At 41.7% G+C, this 20,911-nt stretch overlaps 1 protein-coding gene across 4 annotated transcripts in view; it reads right to left on the minus strand.

The window, feature by feature from the left end:
- PDCD1LG2 (programmed cell death 1 ligand 2) overlaps positions 1-20,911 on the minus strand; it is a 77,384-nt gene that overhangs the window by 42,544 nt on the left and 13,929 nt on the right. For 2 of the 4 annotated variants that reach the window (XM_001140776.8, XM_009456280.5), the window contains exon 2: positions 6,598-6,666. In XM_001140776.8, the coding sequence (XP_001140776.2) occupies positions 6,598-6,666 (69 nt within the window). Of the gene's footprint in view, positions 1-6,597; positions 6,667-18,416; positions 18,762-20,911 lie in introns of those variants that run through there. The other 2 variants (XM_063788735.1, XM_016960571.4) reach the window with 2 other exon arrangements.

Below are 20,911 nucleotides of genomic sequence, written 5' to 3' on the forward strand. Positions count from 1 at the left end.
TACCAAAAGCATGATCCATAAAAGAAAACATTGATAAATCAAACTTCATCAAAATTAAAATCTTTGCTCTGCAAAAGACACAGTTAAGAAAATGAAAAGACAAGCTACAGACTTCAAAAGAATATTTGAAAATCAATATCTGATAAAGAACTTGTATCTAGAATAAAGAACTCTTAAGGTCGGGGCAGTGGCTCACACCTGTAATCCCAGAACTTTGGGAGGCCAAGGTGGGTGGGCCACTTGAGGTCAGAAGCTTGAGACAGCCTGGCCAACATAGTGAAACCCCGACTCTACTGAAAATACAAACATAAGCCAAGCATGGTGGTACAGGCCTGTAATTCCAGCCACTCAAGAGGCTGAGGCTGGAGAATCACTTAAACTTGGGAGGCAGAGGCTGTAGTGAGCCACGACACTGAACTCCAGCCTGGGCGACTGATGGAGACCGCGTCTCAAAAAAATAGAGAATTTTTAAAACCTTACAATAAGAAAATAAACAATAATTAAACAATTGTTTAATTCCTTAGTATACAATAACAAAGGATGAAATGATTTGAATGTCACCAATGAAGATATACAATAAGTACATAAAAACTTAGTTAAGTGGCATATGCCTGTAATCCCAGCATTTTGGGAGGCTGAGGCAAGAAGATGGCTTGAGTCCAGGAGTTTGAGACTGGCCTGGGAAACACAAGGAGACCCTATCTCTACAAAATTAAAAAAAAAAAATTAGCCAGGCATGGTGGCATGGCCTGTAGTCCCAGTTACTACAGAGTCTGAAGTGGGAGAATCGCTTGAGCCTGAGAGGTCGAGGCTGCAGTGAGCTATGATTATACCACTGTATTCCAATCTGGGCAACAGAGTGATACCCTGTCTCAAAAAAAGAAAAAAATATGTGTGTGTATATATATATATATTATATATATATAATATATAAAATATGTATATTATATATAAGATTATATATAAAATAATATATAAATATATGTATACTTAATATCATTAGTCATTAGGAAAATGCAAGTTAGAACCACTTCTACACACCTATTAGAATGACTTAAGAAAAGAGCAGGGCGTGGTGGCTCATGCCTGTAATCCCAGCATTTTGGGAGGCCAAGGTGGGTGGATCACCTGAGGTCAGGAGTTCAAGACCAGCCTGGTCAATATGGCAAAACCCCGTCTCTATTAAAAATACAAAACAAAAGAAGGGCATGGTGGTGGGTGCCTGTAATCCCAGCTACTTGGGAGGCTGAGGCAGGAGAATAGCCTGAACCCGGGAGGCGGAGGTTGCAGTAAGGCAAGATCACGGCATTGCACTCTAGCCTGGGTGACAGAGCGAAACTCTGTCTCAAAAAAAAGAAAAAATAGAAAAGAATACCAGTGCTGGGAAGGATGAGGAACAATTAGAACTCTCATATACTTGCTGGTGGGAATGAAAAAATGGTACAGCCACTATGGAAAGGTTTGGCAGTTTCTCACAATAAACCATACACTTACCATGTGACCTAGCAATCCCACTTCTAGGTATTTATCCAAGTGAAATGAAAACCTAGGTTTGCCCAAAAAAACCTATATGCAAATATTTATAATAACTTTATTTGTAATCACCCAAAATGGGAAATACCCAAATGTGCCCCAATTGGGGAATTTATAAACAAAATATAGTATACATACACTAGAATATACTCAACAGCAAACAGGTATAAATTATTGATTCACACAACAATATGAATGAATTTCAAATGCTTTATGTTAAGTGAAAGAAGCCAGATACAAAAGGATATCTAATGAATGATCCCATTTATATGACATTCTGGAAAAGTCATTACTATAAGGACAGAAAATAGATCAGTAGGTGCCTGGACTTAAGACTTGGGTGAAGCTTTTTGTTTGTTTGTTTGTTTGTTTGGCAAGGGATGGAACTGTCCTGGATGTTCACTGTGGTGGTGGTAGTTATAGGACTATGCATTTGTTAAAATTCATAAGACTTTTTTAAAAAAAGAATAAATATTATGGTATATAAATTTAAACATGCATATGTAAGTACATCCATGTATATATCCTTTAAAAATGATATAAAATGTTTTACCCTAATTTTTCACTTCAAACTTTATTTTATAGATAACACAGTAGAGCATCCAAAGAGCATACAAGTAAGGAAAGAGTTAATGATTAATGATTTGTTTGAGTTTTATTCAGAGGCAACTTTCATCACAGTCTTTAGGAGGCACACATTTTTTTCAAGCATTAAGCTAGCAGAAGAAAATGGAAATAATGTCTACCAACAGGGAACTGGTTAAATAAATTACAGCATGTCCAATAAAATATATAAATCTCCTTAAAAATGCAGGATGTCTATATTTGCTGATTTGGAAACTATAAAGAACATACATTTATTGAATGCTTACTAAAACTTCTTTTAGTCCTCTTCAGCAATCTCTTTCATGAAAAAATAAAGGGCAGGCTGAGAGTGATGGCTCATACCTCTGATTTCAGTGCTTTGGGAGGCTGGGGCAGGAGGATTGCTTGAGACGAGGCGTTTGAGGCCAGCCTGTGTAACATAGCAAGACCCCATCACTAAAAATATTTTAAAAATTAGCCAGACAGGGTGGTACATGCCTGTAGTCCTAGCTGCTCAGGAGATTGAGGCAGGAGACTCACTTGAGCCTGGGAGTTGGAGGCTGCAGTGAGCTGTGGTTGGGCCACTGCACTCCAGCATGGATGACAGAGGAAGACCCTGTCTCTAAAAAGTTTTGTTTTAATTTAAAAAAGGTAAAAATAAAGGGCATATCGGATAGTGCTATGAAGAGTATTTGCAACGGAGGTTTTATTGGGCTAGGGTATGTGAAGCATTTCTGGGGAGCTGACAAAGTTCTTCTTAACCTGGGTGGTGTTACAAAAGTAATCACCTTATAGTAATGTTAAGCTTTATAGTTGTTTCATGTGGTTTTCTCTGTGATATATTTTACAACAGAAAGCTTTAAATAAATTTTCAAAATATATTTAATTAAGTAAAATGAACATCTGTGAACCTACCACCTACCCTAAGAACTAGCACATTACTAATGATGTATATCTGCCTGCACCAGAGGTAATTGGCATCCTGAATATCGGGCTTATCAGTCTCTTCCTTACTTTTTTTTTTTTTTTTTTGAGACGGAGTCTCACTCTGTTGCCCAGGCTAGAGTGCAGTGGCGTGATCTTGGCTCACCGCCACCTCCGACTCCCTGGTTCAAGCGATTCTCCTGCCTCAGCCTCCCGAGTAGCTGGGATTACAGGCTTGTGCCACAACGCCCAGCTAATTTTTGTATTTTTTGTAGAGACGAGGTTTCACCATGCGGGCCAGTATGGTCTCGGTCTCCTGAACTTGTGATCTGCCCACCTTGGCCTCCCAAAGTGCTGGGATTACAGGCGTGAGCCACCACGCCCGGCCTCTTCTTTACTTTTTAAGCTTTATCTTTTATATATAAGGTATGCTTAAGCAATATATTTATTTATGAAAAGGACATTGTGCTATGTGTTATCTTCTGGCCTTAATTTTTATTTATTTATTTTTTACTCAGCATTATGCTCTAAGATTCATAGATGTAGTTACATATTTTTGTAATTTATCTACATGCTATATAATAATAGATGTGGTCATATGTTTTTGTAATTAATTTATTCACATGCTATATATTATACATATAATATATATTCTGCAAATATACCATGATTTCTCTATCCATTCTGCAGTTGAAGTTCTTCTAGGCCTACTCCTGGAATCAAATTCTCCAGGGCATATGGATTGTTTTTATTTATTTGTAATGACTGAGAATACCGCCATAAGTGGTTTTTTTTTCTTTTCTTTTCTTTTAAATGGAATCTCACTCTGTCACCCAGGCTGGAATACAGTGACATGATCTTAGCTCACTGCAACCTCTGCCTCCTGGGTTCAAGCAATTTTTCTGCCTCAGCTGAGTAGCTTGGATTATAGGTGGCCGCCACCATGCCCGGCTAATATTTTTCTATTTTTAGTACAGAGGGGTTTTGCCATGTTGGCCAGGCTGGTCTCGAACTCCTGACCTGAGGTGATCCACCCGCCTCGGCCTCCCATAGGGCTGGGATTATAGGCGTGAGCCACTGTGCCTGGCCAAGTGTTATTTTTAAAATTTAAAAATAGAAAAGAAATGTGCACTGATAGGGTACTAAGCATCACATTGATTTAATTCAGGTATCTTCTTTTCTTTTCAATGAAGCATGCAGGTCTGAGGCTGTACAAGGAGCAAGGAAGAAAATGTAATCTTCTGTCTGTCTGGACACCCTGATAGCTGTAGCTCCTTCTCAGGCACTGAGTGTTGCAGTCTGATTACTTTCATATTTTTATATGAGAAATTTCTTGTATTTTTAAATTATATTTTATTATACAAATAATACCTAATACATGCTTCTTGTAAAAAAAAAACCACCTGAATATACATAATAGATAAGACTATCCTTTTTACTCCCATCCCAGACCTCCTCCCCTCCCCAGAAGTAAACACTAATTATTTCTCAGATCCTTTAGTTTTTTTGTTGTTTTCTTTTGCAGGTACCCTCCTCTGAAATCAAAACTCTTTAATTAAAGAGACATGAAATGACAAGATTTTTTTAAAATCCCATGAGGAGAAGGCATTCTAATTTAGGTAGGTATTTAATATTTGTCTGAACTGATGTTATCTGCATAGTGGAAAGCAGAAGAGAATTCCAAATTCGTGAAAAAAGTGAGAAACCGCTACATTTTTACTTTCCTTTCAGTTAATTCAGCAACATAATTCATTACACATATTTTTTGATTCTGTGAATATCCAGAATAAACATTCAATATGTATCCATATTCAGACTTCAGTGCAAAAACCTATTCCAAAGTTGGAAGATTTATGGGTTGTCTGCCATTTTTGATTACCATCATCATGGTAGCACAGTAAAGTAGAAAGGACATTAGCTTTGTTGAAATCTTGCCTGTGTCACCTAATAACTATGTAATCTTGGGGAAATTAAGTACCTTTTTTGAGTTCTAGTTCCCTCACCTGCAAAATGATCGTTGTGAAGATTAAATGAACTATACCATATGTAAATTGCCTAGCACAGTATCTGGCATTTAGTGAATCCTCAATAAATGTAAATGCTCTTCCTTTTGCCCCATTAGTATACCTAACTGGGAGCTAGTGCCTATCTTCATTGTCTTGTGCTGATTATCTTGGAAGAAAAGATCCTTCCTCTGTAGAAAGAGCCAATGAGGGATAAAAAATGTTGCCGCTTGTCACCCTAGCTCACTCCTTTCCTAAGAGAAAAGGCAAAAAACAAAGACAGAAAACCCAGGATCTCAGTGTTTTTAAGCTACAAACCCACAGAGGTTACACATTCCCCAAGTTTTCTCCTGAAGCCCCCAGTCCTGCCACAGGATGGGGAACAGTGTCTTTTGGCCCTCATTTCCCTTATCACTCTATGGAAACTTGAAGCTGTTTTGTAGCATGGAAGTTATTGCCCCTTTTGCTTGTCTCTAAAATGCCAGCCAGGCAGGGTTCCTTGCAAAGAAAACATGAAAAGTTCCTTTAGCTGGCCCTGCAGGCAGGAGCAGAGGAGAAGTAAGCAGAATATCTCAGGGTCTTCCTTTGAGGAGGGCCCCAAGTGCATGTCTCTAGTGCCAGACCAGGCTGGGCAGCTCAAGTGAGTGAGAGGAATGTGACTGGGTGAAGAGTGATCTGGAACCAGCTAGTAGGGAGGAGAAAGCTCTTTGAAAGGTTATCAAGTGCCAAGGGAGTCATTATTTCTCAATCATGAGCAGAAAGATGATTTCCCATGGGGCTGGGGCTATTGTCTTGAGGACTTAATCCTCTGTCCACACCTCTGTCTTACTCTCTTACCTCCTGGTGTTCATCCAAAATAGTGCACTCATGGTTCTAACTACACCCTCGAATGGTCTGAACTACCTTCCCCAGGAGAACAACCAACTGTGAAACTGCTTTTCTTTCTGCTCACCCTCATCCTCCAATAGAAGTCCTTTCTTCAAGTCCAAAGGGATAGCCTTAAGGTTCATTGTTCATTTGGGTTTTAGGAAGACTCAGTAAACCACATTAAGGTATGAATGACCAACGGCTGCTATTGTTGCTTTTCAAAAGAGAAACTCACAGAAACAACTAATAATATGCAGAATGTCTTCAATACATTATCTTTAGAGTAACGGTGTTCCCTGGCCATTGTCTCCTTACTCTCCCTGCCAGAAAGGAAGGGGACAGCTGCTTGGCATCTCACCTTTAAGGGAACTCAACACCTGCCCTCTTGTATCAGTTTAGATTTACATGGTCTGAGTGATCCTGTCTTCTTGTCATTACCCTCACTGGATAGTGGGAATAGATGGAGCAATATTCTCAGTCCCCGTTTCTGTCAGATAGGGACATTGGCATGTATAAGCCACCATGGGGACTCTTTTTTTTTTTTTGTGGTGCTTGGAATAGCCCAGAAATCATACGTCCTCTCAAAGAAAGCCCTCAGCCTGAGGGCCACATTCTCATTTTTGGCTTTGGCTAGGAACCACCACCTGCTCTTCTTTCTTAAGCCTCTCCCTTTGTCCTTTCTTACCTGCTATCTGGTGAAGCTGCAATTCCAGGCTCAACATTAGCAGGAGGAAGATCATGTTCTGTATTTGATCTGAAATAGACAATTGAAAGTCTCAGGGCCTTGTGAAACTTTGCTGGGTCTTTGGTTCTTTGTTCACTTTTGAAAACAGGGGAATAACAAATCATTTGGGGAAGGTGACAGACCATGGTAGAGTGGAGCTGGGAGGAGAAGTTATAGGTTGATTTCCTGGAGAAGAGAAGATATAAATTAAGTGTAAACAAGACACTCTTTATAAATCCAAATGAGAAGTTCTTCTTCCTTTTCTAATGGCCGTTTCTGAATATGAACCAGTCCTTGTGAACCACACATATTGGCAGTTACCTGCACGTCTCAGGAAGCTTTCCATAGCTTTTTTCAATAGCTGGCCCTTGAACGCCAACTTTGTTTGTCAAATGAATAATGGACACCATCTTCTTTACCTGGACTGGATGTTTGGGAGTCTGACACTTGAAAATAAGACTCCATAGAACAGAGCTACATTCTCAATAAATACTTGCTAGTTGACTGAGCAAAGTAGTCAAGTGCTTTTGAGTGCTGGAATTGAGTTTGCCCCTCTCTTGAACTACCTCTTACTAAGAGGTTTAGACAGGGAGAGTAGGGAACTGGCTCTGATGAGGGTGGGGGCTGCGAATGCCCCACCTTGGTCCTGCTGTACCTCCCATGCTTTCTCCTTTACTCTGAAGCTTTCTTTATCCATGGACTTCTTATGGTTGAGGAAAGGGACAGAGCACACAGCTAATCTGATAATGGTCTGAAACTGAGGCGGCTTTCCAACTTTTATCAGCCATGGAATCATTTCTTCAGGGGAAATCTGTTGGAGCCATACATCTAAATCAGGCAACAGCAGAGCTGCTCTGAGTGTGATGAAAAGCAGTGGAGGGTTTGGGTCAGGAGAATGATAGAACCTCATTTACATCATTAAGAGACAACTAAGCTTTGGTGTAGGCAATAGACTATTGCTGAGAGGGAGAGGTTGCTGGCAAGATTACAAGCAGTGAGATCAGTTAGGAATGTGTTTGCAGAAATGCTGATAGCTTAGAGTAGAGGGGCTAGTAGGGGTGAGAAGTGGTCTGTTGGCGAGTTTATATATTTTTTCTTTGTTTTAAAATTTTATTTTAAAAATTTCAACAGCTTTATTAAAGTATAATTGATATACGAAAGAGGGTTATATATGTCTAAGTGTGTATATATATTTAAAACACAAACTTTTTTTAAGTGCACGACTCTGTGGTTTTTAGTATGTTCACAGAGTTGTGCAACAAACACTTATCCAATTTTAGAACATTTTCATTACCCTGAAAAGGAACCCCTTACCCATTAGCAGAAACTTCCTATTTCCCCTTCCCTTTCCCTATGGCCCTTGGCAACCACTAATCTAGTTTCTGTCTCTATCAATTGCTTATTCTGGATATTTCATAAAAATGGAATCAAGCAATATGTGGACTTTCGTGGCTGGCTTTTTTCACTGAACATAATGTTGTCAAGGTTCATCTGTATTGTAGCATATATCAGCACTGCATTCCTTTTTGTGACTAAATAATATTCCATTGTATGATATACCACATTTTGCTTACCCATTCATCAGTTGATGGTCATTTGGATTGTTTCTGCTTGTTGGCTATTATGAATAATGTTCCTATGAAAACTCATATACAAGTCTTTGTCTGTGTATACTTTTAATTATCTCGGGTACATATGTAGGAGTAGAATTGCTGAATTAAATGGTAACTCTATATTTAACTTTTTGAGGAATTGCCAAACTATTTATCAAATATATGATTTGGAAATATTTTTTCCCATTCTGCACATTGTCTTTTCAGTTTCTTGATAGAATCCTGTGAAGGATAAATGTTTTAATTTAATTTTGATTTTATTTAATTTTGAAACACAAATTGATTTTAAGTAAAAAAATCCAATTTATCTACTTTTTTCTTTTATTGTTTGTGCTTTAGGTGTAATACCTAAGAAACCATTGCCTAGTCAAGCCCACAAAGATTTACATCTGTATTTTCTGCTAAGATAAATATAAATGGAGCAATTGTATAGGGACAACTGGATGTCCACATGCAAAAGAACAAATTTGGAGCCTTACCTCATACCATATACAAAAATTAAACAAAATGGATCAAGAACCTAAATATAAGAACTTTAGTTCCAAATTTGTTCTACTGATTGTGGGCATTCAGTTGTGCCTGTACAATTTGTTGAGGAAATTATTCTTTCCCTATTGAACTGTCTTGGCACCCTTGCAAAACATCAATTGATCATATATATAAGGATGTATTTCTGGACTCTCGATTCTGTTTTATTGAACTATATGTCTATCCTATGTCAGTACCACACAGTGTTGATTACTGTAGCTTTGTAGTAAGTTTTGAAACTGGAAAGTGTGAGTCCTCCAACTTTGTTAGTCTTTTTCAAGATTTTTTTTTAGGGGGCTATTTGGGCTTCCTTACATTTTCAAATGAATTTTAGGGTCAACTTGCTCATTTCTGCAGACAAAGGAAGCTGGAATTTTGGTAGGGATTGCATTGAATCCATAGATCAATTTGGGGAATACAGCCAGCTGAATAATATTTAGTCTTCCAATTCATGAATACAGCATGTCTTTCCTTTATTTAGGCCTTCTATAGTTTGAAAAAAGACCTGAAGGGAACTGCTGACAGGCTAGATATATAGTTTGAGAAAAATAGGGAAATCTGGGAAAATTCCTAAGTTTGGGGCTTGAGTCACTAAGGCAATGGAGATGCTGTTTATTAAAATGGAGAAGGCTGAGGGAGAAGCAAATTAAGGAAGGGGAAAAAGAGTTACGTTTGTTGTAGATTTGGTTTGAAATGCCTATTAGATATCCAAGTGGAGGTGTTTAGTAGGCAGTTGGGGTAGAGATGTAAATTTAGGAGTCATCAATGCAGAAGTGTTAAAGATTTAACGTCATGGATATCTGCATTACATCACCTACAGAAAGATAGGAAAGAGAGTGCCCAAGGACTGAGACATGGGGTATTCCAACATTTATAGATCTTTGTGAAGAGCGGTCACCAGCAGAGAAGATTGAAAGGAAGGGTACAAAGGCAAATGGCAGTGTGTATTATCCATGCATTTTATTTTCTGTATTCTGATGCTTTGACACTTGGGGCCTTGCTGACCCTGAAGGGACTGCCGCTCCCAGGGTTAGCCAATTCTAACCTCTAAGAGAGAGTAAACCACTTGCCCATGAGCACAACTTTCAAATGCAAACCAACCCATTTCAGAGCCCATACCCACAACTGCCTCATTTATTGGGGGCTTTCACATTCCCAACACTATGCAACTGCCCTAATCACCCCAGGGCCAAGTACCAGAAGACTAGGGACAGCCCCTATGCCCCAGAGCCTGCTGAAATTATTTATATCAGCTAATCCTAAATCCACTCACCCTGCTTCACCCATTTCTTCCTGTTGAAACCACAATAAAGATCTTGCGCACCCCCCACCCGCCTCCTGGCTGACCCTGGTGCTTCCCCATGTGGCCCTTTGTGGCATGGTGTGCCCCCTTCTCTTGGGATCTGTGAGTACAACATACTTTTTTCAATGACAGTCATTTCCTGATATATTGGCCTCACCATACCTAAATAATAATAAAACCTATATTTTAAAACACAGTGCTACAAAGGAGTGATCAGTAGAGCCAAATACTCTTGAGAGTTGCATTTAGCAGTATGGAGGTCATGGATGATCCTGACAAGCACAGTATCAGTGAGTTTTGTACAGATGAAAGCTTGAATAGGTTCAAAAGAGAATGGGTAAAGATGTGGCAACAAATATAGGCAACTCTCTCAAGAAGAGTGCTATAAAAAGGAGAAGAGAAATGAGTCAGTAGCTAGAGGGAAATGTAAGGTCCTCAGTGAGCTGTATTCTTGTTTTTATTTTAGAAAGGGAGATCTTACAGCAGGTAACAACTGGGAACAGAATTAAGTGCTTTCCACAGGGAAATGCTCATGGCATACCTTAGCTTGACCAGAAGATAGCCTTCCTTATTCAGATGCATATATATCCAAGAAAGGTATCATCTTAAGCTGCACCAACAGGCCTGGCACTTGCCAGCACTCTTATTTTTAGAGCATGAAAGGACAGCATGTAACATAGCTCTAGCAACAGAAAAGATTCCTGGATCACCTGCCACTGACTTTAACTTCCCCTTCTTCCTTGCCCTTCCACGGGGACTTTCCTGGCACACTGTCTCCTTGAGCAAACCGAGGAACAGACACTGCTATAAAGATACTTTCCAACCAGCAGCTTCCTTTCCTACTAATCCTCCTCTAGGGAAAATGTGGTTTATGCAATGAGTAAGAGCTCAGGCTCTAAAATCAGACACATCTGGGTTTAATCCTGGTTTTACAAATTGTAAGCCTCGAACACCTTGGACAAATTTTGAAAAGTCTTTGTGCCTTGTTTTCCTATTATGCTAATAGTAGCAACACCCACCTTAAGCTAGAATCTTAGACCTCTGCATTTCTCATCTTGCAAATATGGCCCATCCCCTAGTCCCGTTAATTCTCCCTCCTGGATACTTTTTGCGTGGTGGCTCTCCTTTCTTCCACCCCACTGCCATCACCTTAATTCAGCTTCTTATCATTTCTTCTTATACCATAGCAGAGCCTTCTCACTGCTATTTTTACCTTCTAGTCTTGCCTTCCTCTGCTCCATCCTCCACTTATTGAGGTGAAGGACAAGAACCTTGGAGTCATCTTGAGTCCTTTCTTTTCTCACTCTACATCTGATTCATTAACCAACCCTATTGGCCATTCCTTCAAATATATCCAGAATCTGACCATTTCTCACCACCTCCACTGCTTCCATATCAGTCAGAGTCATTGTCATTTCTCATGGTGATTTCTGCATTAGTCTGACAACTGGATTCTATGATTCCAGTTTTGCCTTCCTGCAGTTGATTCTGCAGCCAGAGTGGTTTTTAAAAAATAAAAGTCAAACCATATTTGCTTAAAACCTTCCGATGGCTCAACATTTCACTCAGTGTAAAACCCAGTTTTTTCGACAGCCAAGACAAGAGGGCCCTCTGTCCTGGACCCCATGCTTTACAGGACCCCACTGTGCCCACCCTTCTCCCTGAGGGTAAGGTGTTCGCAGGGCTGAGAGATGTTATCTGGAGCTTTTGACCTACCAGCCACCATCCATTGCAGTCTGTCTTTGAAACACTGGAATTCCTAGCCTGAATGGCCTTAAGCCTGCTTCCAGGCCTGTGTGGCCTCTTCCACAGATCCATTCCCTAAGGGAAGACCTTGCTGCCAGTGTACATGTCCCTCTACCCGGACACTTTCATTGTTTTTTCTCCTGAGACTGTCTTATGTAAAATTGCAAGAGCACTCCAACCCTACCCCAGCATTCCCAACAATCCTTAGTCATCTTTTCTCCCCCAAAGCAGTCATTACCATTTAACATACCATATAGGTCTCTTTCTGTTGCCCAGGCTGGAGTCAGTGGCACAATCATAGCTCACAGTGATGGCAGCAGCTGCCCGTTTAGAGCAGCTGCAGCAGTGGAGGTGTGGCCAGGGAGGCCAAGAACAGGTGGGAGTCCCGCCCCGTACTGAGTTGGCGGGGTGGGAACCGCATGCTCCCAGGCACCCCTGTAGCTGCCCAGCAGTGGCTCTGGACCCAGGCATCTCTGTACTCTCAGGGGCCCAGGAAGTCCCCTGCTCCCACAAGGTTGAAAGTGCCTGCTCCCACTCCCTGGCCTCTTCCCACTCCTGGCACCTGCTACTGGGTGAGGCAAAGTTGTGGCCAAGCCTAGGTGCTGTCACAACCCGGCCAGGCATGTGGGTGCTCAGGGTGGTACTGACACACTAGCCCCCTGCTGCCTCGAGCTCTTCCAGATGTTGGGTGCTGACAAGCACAGAGGGAGGCTGAGCAGGGGCTGAGGGTGGCTCAGGGCAGGCCTGCAGGCACCCCTCGGCACGAACAGCCTGGGCATCATGGACAGCATGTTGATGGCAAGAGGGAGACAGGTTCCTTGGTGGAAAGGGGTTAGGTCCCTGGTGAAACCCAACCTTCAAGACAGGGATGGCCCAAAGCCTGGGAGCCAGGCTGCCAATTGTGGGTGGAGTCCACAGCCTGGGGTAAGAACTTACAGTGCTTTTTCTGGGCCCTTCCATGGCTGCCCATGGGCCAATCAGCACACTCTTCCTCCCTTCTGAGCCTGTAAAAACCCTGGACTCGACCGGGCTCAGTGGCTCATGCCTGTAATCCCAGCACTTGGGAGGCCGAGGCAGGAAAATCACGAGGTCAGGAGTTTGAGACCAGCCTGGCCAACATGGCGAAACCCCGTCTCTACTAAAAATACAAAAAATTAGCAGGATGTAGTGGTGGGCGTCTGTAATACCAGCTACTCGGGAGGCTGAAGCAGGAGAATCGCTTGAACCCGGGAGGCAGAGGTTGCAGTGAGCCGAGATTGCGCCACTGCACTCCAGCCCTGGTGACAGAGTGAGACTCCGTCTCAAACAAACAAACAAACAAACAAACAAAACCCTGGACTCAGCCCGACTTGAACAGACATTGGGACTACCAGCTGGGGGAAGGAGTTGCTCACTTCAGATCTCCTCTTTCTTTCTTTCTTTTCTTTTCTTTTCTTTTTTTTTTTGAGATGGAGTCTTGCTCTCTCACCCAGGCTGGAGTGCAGTGGTGTGATCTTGGCTCACTGCATCCTTCGCCTCCTGGGTTCAAGTGATTCTCCTGCCTCAGCCTCCTGAGTAACTGGGATAACAGGCGTGCACAACTGCACCTGGCTAATTTTTCATATTTTTAGTAGAGATGGAGTTTCACCATCTTGGCCAAGCTGGTCTCGAACTCTGACCTCGTGATCCACCCGCCTCGGCCTCCCAAAGTACTGGGATTACAGGCGTGAGCCACTGTGCCTGGCTTGGGTCTCCTCAACTCTCTGGGATGACCTGCCTGTGGTAAGGAGCTATCCATGTGGGTCTCCTCTCTGCTGAGAGTTGAACACTCATTTCCTGCCTATGGAAAAGTGCTACCCACTTTGGGTCTCCTGAAAGCTGTTCTGTCACTCAACGAAGCTCCTCTCCGCCTTGCTCACCCTCCAGTTGTCCACATACCTCATTTTTTCTGGACAAGGGACAAGAATTCAGGACCTGCCGAATGGTGGACTGAAAGAGCTGTAACAGAAACACTTATGTAGCTGAATGAGCATTGTGCTGACTTTTCTCCAGGAGACAAAAACGAACATGTTCAAACAACCATGCCACCTCTTTAGTCTCCCCTTTTAAAATTCACTTGTGTTTTCTAAATATGTTTATTGATGTCTGTTCCTATGTGGCTATCCATTTTCATCTTAATGGTATTGGGCGGAGTTAGCAACTAGAAATCAACAAGTTCTCTAATATCTGGGTCTCTTGACCAAACCACAGGTAGTGAACAGAAATGCTTGTGGGAACTTGGACAAGGTATGTGAAAAATACTTTGCAAGTGGTAAACATTCTTCACATTCATCGGCATTATCACTTATAAGGGTGGTAATCTTTGGTCTAAAAATCCCATGAATTCCTATATGACCACTCCTCTCACTAACTTCACTAAGATCTTGCCTGGTAAAAGTCTACCCATTTTTTAAGACTCACTCAGGGCTACCTCCTTCATAAATCCTCCCCTGAGCTTCCCAAGCAAATGTCTGCAGAACGATTGCACCTCTCAGGATATTTCTTGTCTGCCTTGTATTTATCAGTTCATACTCAATTTTGATCTTATTTTGTCTTTTTTTTTTTTTTTTTTTTTCTTTAGAGACTAGGTCTCACTCATTGCCTAGCCTGGAGTGTAGTGGCTATTCACAGGTGTGATCATAGAGCACTGCAGCCTCGAATTCCTGGCCTCGAGCAAACTCTGGCTTCAAGTGATCCTCCTGCCCCAGCCTCCCAAGTAGCTGGGACTATAGTTGTGGGCTACCTTGCCCAGCTTATTCTGCTTATTTCTACATAAGAAGTATCAATTTACTCAATTGCATTAGGAAGTTGTATCTTTCCAGAGAAATCAAGGAAACATCTGTAAATTCTGAGGATAAGTTCGTAAACAGAAAATGAGGAAATTTTTTTCAAGCAAAATTTGCAAGAGGATCAGAAATGATGGTAGGTTCTAGCAGTTTCACTTCTTGGTTGCTATAGGCCTAGTTTCTTGCCATTTCTACTGTCTGTGGAGATCTATTTCCAAATGGATAGATGAAATACAAATAATTGTGGTGCTGAAGCTTTAATTATCTCTTTCTTTTATTCAAAACATTTACTTGGTATTTACTATGTGCCAAGCTCTAGTATACAAGGGTAAATAAGATACAGCCAGTGCTTTTATGGAATTCTCTGGTCTGTGCAATAAGTGAGGCATAGACATTCTATGGAAGTATCTCAAGAATCCTAGCAAATCATTCCTTTGTGTAACAATAACCAGCCTAAAGGATCATGTTTGTAAAATACTTCATTCTTTGTTAAATACTGCCAGTCTTATCCCATTTGCCTCTTCCCTCTCCCAGTGTCTAGTAGAGCCCGGCTATCCATGAAGACCTAGATAAATGCATACCCAATTGATCTGAAATACCTGAACTAACCACTGTTTTGAAGCCAAGTGTCTAAGACACTAATTGTAATTAGCAATGTCTGAACATAATCTGAATTTGAATGCCTTTGGGCAAGTTATACAGAGTTTGCCCCAGGTCCTACCATTTTCCATTGTATCAGACCTAGCTGGATTCACTTATTTTTGTTGCCTGACAAACCCAATAGGTATTTGAGTTTTGGGGGGATCTTAGAGCCAGTACTCTGCTGTCATAGGTATATGAGTAATTATTTGATCTCTAAACCATCTGTGGCATAGATAGACTACCAGTAGCCTTAAGATGCTATTCTACTCAATTTAATAGAGCATTTAAGTTCAAATTAAATCTCAATTTTTTAAGCAATAAACAGTGAGTTCCCACTTTTTATAAGCCTTTATATTAGAAAGTTGCGAGAATTCATAGAATAATTTATCATTGGAGAATTCATAGAGGGTTTCCTCTAAGAAAGGGCCCTTGCCCTTAAAGACATTGTACCATAATTGGAAGGTTAAAACTCTCACACATGAAAAATAGTAAAACTGATGTAAAACAAGTGATAAAATTGCAAAAGCCCTAGAAGTTGACTAAAGGAAGGGAGACTTCCCAGAGGGGTAGGATTTGAACTGGGCCTTTGAAGCACTGGTAGGATTTGGGGTTGAAGCTATTCTAAAGGGCAGTGCATAGCTGACTCAGAAGCAGTCTCAGAGGTGCAAATGCACAGGCGTGTTGAGGGGACAATGAACAGAGTAACTTGGCTGGACACTTAGGTTGAGAATGTCAAGAGCTTAATGCCAGGCAGAGCTGCCAATCGGGAAATAGTGCCAGTCACTCAAAAACTAAGTGACAATACCAAAGGAGTATCTGAAAAAGATTACATCTAGTTTTTTTTTTGAGTATAGAATTGAGGGTGGGTGGAATTGGTAGACAGCCTCTCAATTAGGGGGTCACTGTATTCATCTAGATGTTTGGTAACAAGGCCCTAACTTCAGGTCAGAAAAAGGAAGCAAGGAAGAGGAAGAAGAAACATATAAGACAATTGACAAAACAATTGACTGCTGATCAGCCATGCACAAGAGACAAAGAGAAAAGCAACAAGATTGACTGTGGTTTTAAGACCAGACTGGCAAGACAATATTGGAGCCATGGGGGAGGAAGGGGTGGCAGGGAGAAATAGAAGATCTGGAGCTGATTTTAGAGGGGAGACAGTAAGTTTGGTTTTAGTCTGGGCAAGGCATAAGCATTCCAAAAAATTATAGGTCCAGAGTTTGGGACAAAATTTAGGGCTAAAGATAAGGAAGTTATTTCTAATATGGAAATGTTAGTTAATATTGAGGAATGAATGAACCATCTGATGGGGAGAATATAAAAGAAAGATTATAAAGAAAAGATCTGAACTCAGGAACGTCCCAAAATTTGGAGAGCAGGAACAGAGGACTAGTGAAAAAGGCAGAGACAAGGTGGTCAGAAGAGCATCAGAAGCTCCCCCAGGGCAGTACTTCTGAGGCAATGGAGGAAAATCCCTCAAAGCAGGGGCAGTTCGTCATAGGGAGCCGTGAAGACTAAGAACTGGAAGTCAGCCCACAGGTGTGTTAGAGACAGCTGGAAGGCATCAGAGGTGACTGGGGCTAGATAACCTTTCAGATGCTCTTGTCTGTCCTGGAATTCTGTGAGTTGATTTGAAGGTTATCGAGCCCAGCTACAGTGGAGCAGGGTGTGGCATGAGGAGGTGATACTACAGTTGCCCCTTTACAGAGTAACCCAAGTATGCAACAATTAAGACATATGACATATTTGGACATTAGCATGTGGAATTAAAATGACACAGAACAATCTATTGGTTGCTGTCCAATGTATTGTAAAGCAAATAAACTCTGAAGCATGACCCATAATACTGTCTCTACCATCTCCTTTTTCAAATCAACCTCAAACTTCCCCCTGTCCATTACACAAACGTTTCATTTCTGGTGATTCTCCTGACATTTCATCAAATAAATCCATTCAACAATTCGGCAAGCACCCAATAAGCACCTATGTGTATTGCCAGGTACTGCACTAGGAACTTGGGACTCAGAGAACCTTAAAGGTGTGCTTCTTGCCTGTGAGGAGCTCCAGTTCAATGGAAAAGCTCACCAACAGGAGAAATCTGGGGAGAAGACACCCTGAAGCAGCAGACAACAAAGAGCCTGATGATGGGGAGACCTCAAATAATGAAGGCAAATAGATCAGGTTCCAGTGGCAAGAGCAGCAGGAGCAGGATTGTTCATCCACTCACAGAATGTTAGGCTTGGAAAGGAGCTTGGAGGACATCCAGGCCAACTCCATATTTGACCCTGATACAACTGTCTCATTACTGCTCACACTGAATATTTTTACTCTGCATTTTGTCAATTTAGGTCTCTCATTCCCTGCCCCTCAGAGCCATAGTATTTTTGGGTTAAAAGTCCTGATTAGTTGGTAATCTCACTCAGGCTTAGCCTCTCCACCTCCATCCCCTCCACATGAACCCATTGCCTTTGCTCTTCTACTCCGTGCATCCAGGCGGTGAGCAAACAATAGCAATTATTTCAGTTCTGTTTAATTTTTCTACCTTTTCACTGATCATTTTATATGGAAAAAATAAGCCTTTCCATAGTCCCCAAATCATGCTTTTGTTCAATAATGATTACCTCTATAAGTTATTAAGATAATGGTTTTGGGTTTTTTGTTTTTGTTCCCCCGCCCGCAACGCCCGCCCCCCCCCCCCCCCACCAACAGCTGACTCTTAGGCATAGCTTGTAAACAAAGGCCAGCCTGGAGTGATCACTGTCTGCTAAATGGATAATCACAAACAGATGTCAGTCATAGGAAAACAGATTTTTAAGTTCTTCACCATTAAGCCTCCGAAAACTCTAAGCTGAGAGACAATCTTAAGAATAGTTATATTATTTTCCAGTGCACATATTTGATGCAGAAAATATCTCACCTTATAAAACTGAGCAAGAAGAACAATATGCATAGGAACAAGTGAGAGAAATCTGGGGCAGGGGGACATTAGCTTATTTGTGCCCCTCAGCACAATTTCTGAGGCAGAATGTCTCTTGCCTCAAATGGTGTGGAGAGAAGGTAGGCCACCCTTCCCCCACCCTGGCAGCCTCATCATGGTCCACAACATAAACAGTATGAGAGTATCTCAACCCACTCGTTACTCACATGAGGACTTGCCACAGCTCCACAAGTAAAGATGCAAAAGAAAACAACAAAAAACAGTTGCTGTTTGTGTTAGATTTCCTTATAGTAGCCACCAAAATGAACAGCCAAAAGGAAAAACAAAACCATCAACATGCAGTAGCTCCAACCCAGGATTCTTTCTAGCTGGGACATATGAGGATGGGTAACAAAAAAGCACTCAAAATTTGGCGTTAAGATATATTCAAGAGAAGAAAAGTTGTTCATTCAGCTTAAGGTTTGCCGTAACATGAGAGTGAGTCAAACCAGAACTAGTTCTGAGGAACTGACGAAAGCCTGGCTTATTTGGAAAGTTTTGGTTTTGCTTTTAGCAGTTTGTCTGTGAATGGGATTGCATTCCTGATTTGGCTCTTGGCTTAGCTATGGTTGGTGTTTAGGAATACTAGTGATTTTTGTATGTTCATGTGGGATCCTGAAACTTTCTGAAGTTTATCAGCTTAAGGAGCTTTTGGGCTGAGACTATGGGATTTTCTAGATATAAAATTATGTCATCTGCAAACATGGGTAGTTTGACTTCCTCTCTTCCTTCTTGGATGCCTTTTCTTTCTTTCTCTTGCCTGATTGCTCTGGCCAGGACTTCCAATAGTACGGTGAATAGGAGTGGTGAGAGAAGGCAGCCTTGTCTTGTGCCGGTTTTCAAGGGGCATCCTTCCAGCTTTTGCCTATTCAGTGTGATGTTGGCTGTGGGTTCATCATAGATGGCTCTTATTATTTTGAGGTATGTTCCTTCAATACCTGGTTTGTTGGGAGTTTTTTTTTTAACATCCCTTGAGAGTTTTTAATACCCTTTTATTCCCTCTCTTTCCCCTATTCTTATATGTGCTCCAGCTTCCCCATTGTCTCTGGAGCACATTTAGGAATAGGGGAAAGGGATGGAATGAAGAATACCAGCATGTCTTAGTGCTGTGCCAGGAAATTTACTCATTTCCTAGGGCTTCTGTAACACATGACCTCAAGTCCTTGGAATTCCCTGACTTATAGTTGTATCACTCCAATCTCTGCCTCCATCTTCAAATGACATTCTTTTCTGTGTGTATCTCTACATTCCTCTCCTCTTACGAGGATACCATCCGTTTGATTAGTGCCCACCCTAATGCGGTATGACCTCATTTAGACTACATCTGCGTAGACCCTACTTCCAAATATAGTCGCATTCTGAGGTCCTCAGTAGACATGAATTTGGGGGGAACATTATTCAACTAACCTCACTTCATTTCATAGTGCCTCATTTCATTCTCAGTGCAATGTGTGGTTTAGAGTTAGACCCATTTTACACATGAGAAAACAGGACCAAGATCAAACAATGTTTCCTTAGTTGCATGGCTGAATTTGAACTCAGACCTCAGTGGCCCCACTATACCTTGAGGCTTGTGATTGGTGAGATTAAAACCACATGGCAAGAAAAGGCAAACTTGAATATAGGCCTGAACGATCAATCCTTCTCCTGCTGCCTCCCGCCCTTTTCCTTGTGCTTATAGGGGTAGGATCAGCAGAGATGTGGGGCTGAACACTCAGACAGAGGATGTTTTTAAGAAAACATCTCTCCTTGCCTGTCCTCTAAGCCTTCCCTGCCTCCTTGTTTCTTCTACAAAAGCAAGGATCTCCTTTCCTCCTCCTTGTCCTGCATCCTCTTTTCGTCCCATCCCTTGAACAAGAAGTACTTTAAGAAGTACTACGAAGCTGTGTAGTACCTACAAATGGGAGTGGCTGCCTAGACAGCAAGAGTTGGGACTGTGTCTGTGGGACCCGTGCTTCCTCTGGGGACCTGCTTCTACACCCACGGCTCCAGGCATGTGGTTTCCTTAGGAGTTGCCATTCTCTTACCTGACCCTCTGTTCCTGGCCACAGTGACTGACTGAGGAATGGACATATGTCCCCTGTGTGGCTTTGAGTTTTAGTATCTATGGAAAACACACCTCACCTACCAGAGTTCCTGTCCTTCTTTAGGAGGGAGGTGCACTCACCACAGTTTCCTTTCCTCTCTCTTGGGTAGCCTTTCTCCAGGCTTGGCCTGCCTCTCCTCTTCACACTTTCCTTTGGGCAGTTCAGCTCTGCTTCGCCACAGTTTAGGGCATCCTGAAGCAAAGGAAGGCCCAGGTATATTCACAGCAAGGCCAAATAAAAGTCAAGCTAGTGTCTCAGCACATTAGCCTGCCTCATAAATCTATATGTCTAGAGAAAATAATGGAGGGGTACAAACCAAAGTGTTAATAAAGGCATTTCTGGGTGGAGGTAACTTTTTTTAGTTGTTTGTTAAACTTTTGTTTTACATAGGTAACTTTTTTAGTTTTTTGTTAAACTTTTATTTTACATAGGTAAACTCGTGTCATGGAGGTTTGTCATACAGATTATTTTGTCCCCTAGATACTAAGCCTAGAACCCAGTCATTTTTTTTTTTTTTTGCTCATCTCCCTCCTCCCTGGGGCCTCCACCCTCAGCTAGGCTCCAGTTTGTGTTGT

The sequence above is a fragment of the Pan troglodytes genome, chromosome 11, assembly GCF_028858775.2.
Source record: "Pan troglodytes isolate AG18354 chromosome 11, NHGRI_mPanTro3-v2.0_pri, whole genome shotgun sequence".
In the NCBI taxonomy this organism is placed as follows: domain Eukaryota; kingdom Metazoa; phylum Chordata; class Mammalia; order Primates; family Hominidae; genus Pan; species Pan troglodytes.